Source organism: Chelon labrosus (assembly GCF_963514085.1).
Source record: "Chelon labrosus genome assembly, chromosome: 3".
Lineage (NCBI taxonomy): Eukaryota > Metazoa > Chordata > Actinopteri > Mugiliformes > Mugilidae > Chelon > Chelon labrosus.
Genome location: NC_140339.1, coordinates 10,971,777 through 10,980,922, shown reverse-complemented (window position 1 = coordinate 10,980,922; position 9,146 = coordinate 10,971,777). Strand labels below are relative to the sequence as shown.

General features: G+C 41.7%; 1 protein-coding gene across 2 annotated transcripts in view; it reads right to left on the bottom strand.

Moving 5' to 3' along the window:
- Positions 1–212: 212 nt before the first annotated feature.
- tspan4a (tetraspanin 4a) overlaps positions 213–9,146 on the bottom strand; it is a gene marked incomplete at its 5' end in the record, with an annotated part of 132,030 nt that continues 123,096 nt past the window's right edge. For both annotated transcript variants that reach the window (XM_084541422.1, XM_084541421.1), the window contains 2 exons: positions 213–792; positions 3,379–3,462. In XM_084541422.1, the coding sequence (XP_084397548.1) occupies positions 724–792; positions 3,379–3,462 (153 nt within the window). In that variant the 3' untranslated portion in view covers positions 213–723. The remainder of the gene's footprint in view (positions 793–3,378; positions 3,463–9,146) is intronic.

Genomic DNA, 9,146 nt, shown 5'->3' with positions numbered 1-9,146 from the left:
TGATTAGTCAGGTGACACAGAATATTTTAATGACTCCAGTGTGTCTCAGCAGCGGGTCTAAATTAACAGTTACACACGCCAAACTCCTGGCAAATCTCCATAATCGCGCCTGTTTGTCATCTAAGTGTTCAGGATGTCACGGATAAATACAGCAGGATCACGCGTGAAACCCCTTCAGTGCTTCCCGTTGAGGAACGACAACACGGCGCCCCTTTAGCCGAGCCAAAACATTTAATACACATCATGGCAGGAGACATGCACTTGCAGCACTTCACACAGTGCACTTTTTCTCAACTGTAGCTCTCAAATTTTGAAAACACACACGGTACAAACCATAAAATAATTTAAAACACATATTAAAAAAGGGTTACGTCGTCTTTTTCTTTCTTTTCATACATGTTCATAATACTGCTTCGTAAAATGTATCACGGAAATTAGCTTCGAACACAGAGCAAACCATAGGAACTCAGGTATCACACCGACACTGTGCTTGTTGAAAGTTAGCAGAGGAACTGTGAGGTGATGACATCTGAGAGCGAATGTCACAGAGAGGACGAGAGTTGGAAAGAAGAGTCTGTCAGGGAGTAGAAGGAGGAGGAATAGGAGGAGGAAGAGGAGAAGAAGGAGGAAGGTGGGTCTATATCTGTCCCTCTCCGATGAGAAACAATCCATGTGAGCTGGAGGGCGGGGAGGGTTGGAGGGGCGGGTGTGGGGGGTCGATCGCTAGGCGTAGAAGGTCTCTACTTTCACTGCCTGACAGAACATTGTCATGGAGAAGACCAGGCCCAGGATCTGCACAAACACAAGAAACAAATCAGACGTTAATGGGCTCAGATATCCACACGGAAGGTTTCAGTGAAAGGAGAATGAACTCTTCGGCTGCTGCTCTCCGTTGTTATGTGCCAGATTGACCATAAATGCCAGAAAGATTAATTTTCTGCGCAGTGTTATAACCCAATCTCATCACATTTCTTTCTCGGGCATCGATAAGCAGACAATCCGCGCGCTCCCATATCGCTGTAATATTCATAGATTAAATATTGCAGAGATTTTTTATAGCACATTGTAACATCTCCAGAAAACTGTGCCTCTGTAGTCTCTTTCTGAGTTTTCCATTTACATACAACTCGTCTGGGATCAGTTCTGCTTTTAGATAGAGTAAATGACGCCCAAACAATTACATTTATAGTTCCCAGTTTTTGTTAATTGCATTGTTTTGTGTTACCAGCTCATTTTACAGTTTTATAGTTGATCAGTGGACAAGTAAATAAGAAGATAACTAAGCTCTTATCAGGCAAACGATGAACAATACACAAGATGAAACGCATCAAACATTAAATGTGTCTTTATTTATTAAAACAGCAATAATAAGCTAAAACTTAAGACTGTATTTGCTCATATTTTTTGGACTAATCTTGAAGATACGTCCACATTAAGCCGGCTAAGTCTGTAAATCTCTTGTAAAGCTCTTTTTTATCCAGACATTTAAATTCTCTCTTCACAAAAACAGACTTTTACTAAATTGTTCTCCAGTAAAGTTTGAAAAGGCAGCTCGGTGCTTCACTGTGCACGGGGCAAATAGAGCGTTCAGGAGTTTCAACGAGGAGGGAGATCTCTTTAAAAGCAGCTGACGTAGATGCAAATCGTTTTCGCATAAATCCAGTTTTAAGAGCAGCAACCGACCGCTTGTTTCATTTTATTTAATAATACTTTTATTCCATACATTTTTTTTTTTTAAGCAGTTTAATGAATTGCGATTAACGGCTGCCGCTAGGAAGTAATTAGCACATCCTTCAGACCCTCCTGTGTAACTCTGCTACAGGGCTACAGTTGGCTCTTGTGGGGAAATCCTGATGAAACACTTCCCGGGAGGCTCCAAACACTTGCATGGCAACGTGTAACTTGTATTTATACACTCTCTCCAGGTGTCACGAAGTCTGTCTGTATTTATATGACCTGCAAAGCCTCCATTTTACCTTCATTTATGGAAATATTTGAATTTATGCATAAGAATATTTGAGTTTAGAATTGGCTCTCCTGTCCTTACTCTCCATGCAAAGGAATCCTACTGGGTTTATCTAAAATCCTTCCTAAAATGTATGAAATCGGCAGCGGAGGGGTTTTGAGATATCTTTTATTTACAGTGTAAAGTCTAAGAGGTGTCTGGAAGCCATGTAAATTACATTAACGGAAATAACGGGCACTAAAGTAGCCGTAATAATTGATGCTAAACTGCAACACAACAGTACAGACGTATGTCTTTGAAGGTTCTCTGTCGTCCAGGTCATGGTTTATCCAAAAAGCGTTTGAAAAAGGGCAACAGGACTTGTAGAGTTTTTTAAGAAGACGTTTCGCCACTCATCCAAGTAGCGTCTTTAGTTCTAAGGGAAAAAAGACAGGGACAAACAGTTCCCCCTCAACGACGGGTAAGTATCTCACCGTTAATGGACTCTAGTTGTACCAGTTTCTGATCATTAACAGAAACGAGTCAAGCAAGTTTTCTGATGGGCTATACCCACAGAGTTTTCCTATTTAAACCTCATCTTCCCACCAGTCCCTTAGAACTGAAGAAGCTACTCGGATGAGGCGAAATATCTTCTCAAAGAAACTCTACGAGTCCAGTTGCCTTTTTTCAAATGCTTTTTGGATCGTACAGACGTATCATAAATAGAGAAGTCTGAGGACGACCCACTAATGTGATTTTAATCATAAAATACTGGTCATACCAGAGCAAGCAAGGCTGCAACAGCAAGAAATCTTAATGTATTAGACTAAATATTCCAACTTTTCATTTGCAAAAGGAAGGATGTGGTACTCCTTTTAGTAAAAGTTGCACACTTTAATTCATTTTCCTTGCCTAAAAATAACACCAAACTGTATAATTCCTCATGGTGCATAATGCTGTGAGTCAGCCAGCAAACAGATATTTGAGATAAGTCTGGCACCGATTAGATCTTCTTTCTGGTTTTTACATTTTGCTGCATGTTGGATTTTCAAACACGGCGCTGAGAGTCAAAAAATTAGCCTGCAGCCTCGCAGAAGCTGGAGTTGTGTGATCAATGTTTTCAAGCGCGGCGCGTTCCTCCCCTTAGATTGTGGAAGCACGTCACGTTTCGCTTGGCTGGAAAGAAGATAAAAGATTTTTATGGAAAGTCAAAACCCTCTCCTATGTGGCCCTCACTGGTAACACAAGAGGCTTATATGGGCTCCAGCTGTCCACAAGAATCCCTGTGTTCGAAGCTTTAATGCGAAGGGCACGGGCGGTGTTAGATTTATTTATTTCAGAGCAGGAGCTTCTGTCTGAGGCTGTAAGTTATCAAGTGAGTTAATGACTACTGGAAAAAAAAATAATTCCCACTCCTTTGCAGCAGTAATTACCTGAGTAAGTGCTGTGCATAGAGCAAAGATCCAAAGTGCCACCAGGTTCTCATTAAGCCAGTCCTTTACCCGCTCGTAGCATGGCTGTGGAGAGACAAACACACACGAGCACTGAGCATGAGCAAACGTTAGACCACGAAACAAGTCTCAATGTCCACAAACAACATGTTACATGTGATAGAAAATATTATTTGGCAAAGAGATTCCTTGTGCGTCTACCCTCAGCGTTAAAAAGAGGAGTAATGTGAATACATACACCAGAAGTATCATTAAAACATGTCAATGAATTGAATCTTCAACCAAAAAATAAATAAATATATATATATATATCTACCCTCTCACTGCTTCTCCATTTTTCTTTTGGTTACCAGGACATTTTCATCACCAAGAGTACATTTCAAAATCTCCTTTGAAACTGGTAAATGTTCCTGAAGCCGGCAGAAAGAAAAGAAAGGTAATTATCACTAATAGAAGGAATGGAGCAATGTCCTGGTGGGTCAGGGATGTAAGCAAGTCATGAAAAGGGGAATTATCAAAGCAAAGAAAGTGGCTTTCTAAGAGGAGTTGAAAGCTGACATTATAGAGGAAAGTAATGGCAGTGGTATTTGCGATATGGACCACGTGGCTCAAAGCACCGTAGTCTTTTTTAAAGATGTAAAGGCAGGCAAAAGTGGTATCATAACAGGCTACACTGCTGTTCTAATTAAATTATTCATTTCTACAGACATGCCTTCCTGATTTTGCTATTTTCTTTTTTAAAAGAAATCTCCTTACATCAAGAAGCTGAGTCAGAGCCAAGAAAACCAAACGCGAGCTACTCTTCTACTTGCTGCTAGAAACGTCAGGAAACCAAAAAGAATATATTTTCCTTAGCGCGCGGCGAAATATTTCTGTGCCGGATCAATATGGAAAGTCATGCAGTAAGCTAAAATTTAAGACAGCTTCAGTGTTATTTATTAAACCGCTGCCCGACTGCAAAGCTCCCGGACCACAGAGCTGCATCTGAAAATCTATAAATTCAGATTTTTATTGTTTAATGTCCACTGACTCCCATAAAGCCCGGGGAGAAAAACACAGGAGTAAACGAGATTGTGCTACACCAGTCCCAGCACAGAGACTTCTTAGTAGTACAGAGCCAATGAATCTACTACACACAAAAAAAAGGTTTGTGCGACAAAGTAATCAAAGCCTAAAGCAACTGCAATCAATGTTTTATAAAATCAATTGACAGTGTCGATGCTTGGCTGTCCAGTCCTCTGCTTCACCCCTGCTTTCAGTGAAATATTTGATCAAAGCCTCCAGCTATTTTCAGTGAAAAAGCAAAAAAAGTCACTCTGCAGCATTAGGTCAGTGACTACCTGTGAACATGCTGGAGCATTTAGCAGATAATGAGCCAGATAACTCCCTCAGGAAATTGTAGTGACCAAAGGTAGAGCTGAAAGAGAGCAAATATTCGACCAATGAACAGAAAAGCAACTCTGGACGTGTATGAGCAACAGCTTAGCTTAAAAGATGACAATATGTCATAGTTTCCACAGGTCCCAGGAGGACAAAAAATAATATTCTGCAGATTTAAAGGTCCATTCACACAAATCAACGTCATCGGGTAAAGGAAATCTCACTCCTCAAGGGGTTACCACAGTTGGATAAATCTCATGTTAGCTGCAAAAAAGTCCTATGAGGTGCTTAAGATAATTACTGTACTTCAAAGGGCAAATAATGACTACAGCTTTTAAGACTCGCACTTGGTTGAAAGGCACAAAGGGTTGGAGTGGCACGTGCAGTCATTATTGTCCATGTGGCGGATGCAGGCTTGTGGTATCGTCTGTGCGCAGGCTTGAGTTGGCCTGTGTGTTGCAGTTCATGGGAGGGGATTGGCGGTGTTGGTGCACAAGCTGTTGAGGATCCTCACAGCCTGAAGGGAGAAGCTGTTGCAGAGCCTGGTGGAGGAGGCCCCCGATGCTCTGGTTCCTCCTGCCAAATGGTAGGAGGGTAAAGAGAAAGTGGCCGCAGAGGGTGGGTGGGGTCCTTCATAACTCTGAGGGCCTTATGGGTCAAGTTACCCCAGCGGGAATGGAAGTGAAAGAGTTTGATGGAAAGTCTTTCAGTGAATTGAGGACAGCTCGTGTACTTTCTGCTGCTTGCCACAGACTGAGACCCCTCAATGCTAACGGGGTTTGGTTTGGTGAAACAGTCATTCACTTGTCCAAGTCATTCACTTTAAAGTATTTTAGTTCCAGTGGAGAGGAACAAGTATCGTGTTTTGGGAGAGAGAGGATGACAGGTTGTAATCCAACCTGCTCCACTGCAGTGAGGACTATAGTTTTAGAGGGACACCTGCTCTACCAGCTGAAACATGGGGGTACACCAATTTTTAAAGAATGTTAATATACACCAATCAGGCATAACAATATAACCTAATATTGTGTAGGTCTCCCTTGTGCCTCTAAAACAGTTGTGACTCATCAGAGAATGGACATGGGGTGGGGGTGCCTGGTCTGGTCTAGTCTAGGTGGGTGGTACATGTCTAAGTAACATCCACGCAAATGCCAGATCCAAACGTTTCTCAGCAGAACATTGTATTGTCACAAGATGGTCAATGTTATTTACTTCTCCTGTGAGTGGTTTTAATGTTGTGGCTGATCAGTGTAGTCTGTAGTAGGTGGTCTTCTCTATAGGCAAATCTCACCATTAACCACCCAGCTTTGTACATGTTATGCCTTTTAGATGCCTTTTTAGTGGTCAACCATCTAAGTCCTAGCTAAATGAATGGGGTGGGATCATTTCAATGGTCATCTAAAAACTGCATGTATAGTATCACCAGTCAGGTTTGGTTACTCTCCTGCAAAATAAGGTTTTAAGGCCCTTTTTCTCTGCAGGTTTTACTACTATGCATGCACAAGGACCCCCAACACCAGCTTCATTTATGAATTTATGAATTTTCCAGAGCACTATGACATGACTGACGTCTTGGGCTCATCCCAATGTCGGTCTGCATCTATTCTGTCAACCCGCTTTGAGACTGCAGCTGTTGAAGACACCTGGCTGATGTGGCCAAATGTGTATTGGCCTGATATTATGTACCACAGAAATTAAAATCCTGTTTCAGTGTTCGCAAATGAACCCACTCGTTTTAGGGCAATTGAAAAAAAAAAAAAAAACGGACCCATCTTTTAATGATAAATCCACATGTTTGAGTGTGTGAATAGTCCATAGAGTCACCATAGAGTCATAGAGACACTACCAGCTGATCTTGAACCCAGTTGAATGTGTTTATTGCAATAGTAGCAGCAATGGGGGCGGAAACAGAGGTTGAAAATATCTAAAACAAAGCTAAAACAAAGCTAAAACAAAGGAAACTGGAATTTTCTTGAATACATTTCAGCATTAATTGTGAATATGAGATATCACCAAGGTTAATCTGTGAGTTTCAGGTGGGCGCCAGTGATTTAAAACAGAAGAAGAATGCAGTTGGATGAGCGGTATTCATTATTCTTTACGTGAGATATAAAAGAAATTAACATGTGGTAGTAGATGAGGATACTAAAAGCAGTCTTCCAGGTCAAAGTCAAATGTTACATCAACCAGAGCCCGCATTCATCACAGGAACATGAATGTAGTCCAGTAACAAAGCGATGCTCCTCCTGCCTTTGCTGACGATAGCCAGCTACACACAAACACAAGCTGTTTCAGGCATTCGAACAATTTCCGTCCACAGCCCACACATCTAAAACACACCTGATCATCCTGAACATTCACAGGCTTTCAAGCCACCTTCTTGTGTGATCACACCTCCATTCAAACGTGTCATTTCTGTGTTTGTTGCCTCAAAGAGTATATTTTCACACCATTCCCGAGTTCAAGAGCTGGTTCACAACCACGACAGTGTAAAGCCAATGCCAAGGATCGGGCTTTATTCATTACTGAACTCTTTACTGAAAGATTACACCAGAAATCTTATAAGACACGGATGTGGAGAAAGAAACACTCTCATATCTGCCTTCACACACTTCACCAACATAAACCTGTCACTGACGTTGAATTGCCTCTCTGGTATCTCTTTGTCACTGGGAACTCACTCGAGGAATCGCAGGAGTAAATATATCTTTTCAGACGCTGCGGCCGTACGTTATGTTTGTGGACCGGCTCTTTGTAAATGAGGCTCTTTTTTTTTTTCTTTCACAACCTCCTCTTTCATTCTCCTGCTCTCCTGAACAGACATCTAACAGTCATAGGGAAATTAAATTTGAAGGGGCGTGTGTAGAAGAAGCGAATGCAGGTGTTATTGGAAGAGAAAGCTGTTATGCCTCCGTGTGAACTCCAGACTGAATGACTGAATCCTTGATCCACAGGCAAACATTAATCACAACACAAAACAAGCCCGATTAATTTGCTGTCAAAATGTCTTTCACTCGACAGGGCCGGCAGAATTCAGAAATCTACGTGAAGGCCAACGAGCTGTCACCTGAAGGAGGTAAATATGCATAACTTTGAAGAATCTCTCGGAGCTTTGTGCAGGAGCCGTTTTCAGGAAAAGTAATGGAAAGGCCTTTTTAAAAGGTTACGTGTTTCATTTCTAAAATTGAAAGCGGCTGCAGTTTGACCACAGCTTGGCCTTTCTGCTGCGGAACGGACAAACTGAAACGAGATGCAGATAACTTGGGAGTCACAGATTTTGGGTTTAAAGATGAAGGGCTGCCTACACCTGTGACCATGAAGGCGTCGCATTTGAGATCAGTGAAAGGTAAGGCTTACTGAAGATTAGCTTAATTTAATTAACTTGACAGATTTAGTTCAAGTTTGGTGTCAAATATCATCGCTGTCTTCTGTTAATGTGTGAAACGTGGCTCTTAATACAACAAATATTCACTTAATCTCTGTGACTTTTAAGATTTAGCTGTATGATTATTTTCGCATTGATGTTTGGAGTCTGCCTTTAACTGCAAAATAAAATCATCCATGAGGTACATGAAACACCTGGAGCTTTACAAGCTGTGACAGTTCCTACAGGCAGCATCTGGCACACTTGATATGATTTCTGAAATGGCCCATTTGCCGTTTTGTTGCAACAACCTAATAACGTGAGACGCCGCGCAGGAATCACTGCCATTACCGTTCATCATCTTCACCCGTGATGATGTTCTGTGACTGCTTCGGCTCCGGTGGACTGCACGAGTGTGTGTGAAGTGGCCGCACCATCTTTTGTCCCTAATGATGAACTTCAGAAACCTCTTTTTAATTTCAGTGCCTCCGCCGCGGCATTTCAACGTGACATTTTTGTCTTTCATGCCGATGCCTTCATTTAATGTCACAACGATCTGCTTTCTCAATCGGCACGGATGTTATGCAAGTCTGATGCTGACGCGTTTTACATTTATCTTTCTTTTATTTGATTGCAAAAGCTTTGTTATGCTTAAAAGGCTTAGACCTTGTAAAGCTTTTGAGACGCTGTGCCCGAGCCAATTATTTCACTTTCTACGCTTTTTTTTCTCATTAAATGAGATCGTAAGCGTTCAGCATAAAGTTAGACTAACATTTTAATTAGTATTTAAAAAAATGTGTTCAAGATTCCCGCATTAGTTGGCGTTCAGTTCACTGCATTAGATGTACAGCACACAAACCAAAACACAGAGAGAAAAGGTAAAGAGAGGGGAGGAGGAACTTGAAAGCACCGAAGAGTGATGCATCTAAATGCAGAAAGTGAAGTGAGTCATTAGATGCCAGCAGCTGCAGTCATAGCGGCAGAGAGGACCGGGGGATCCGCGCTA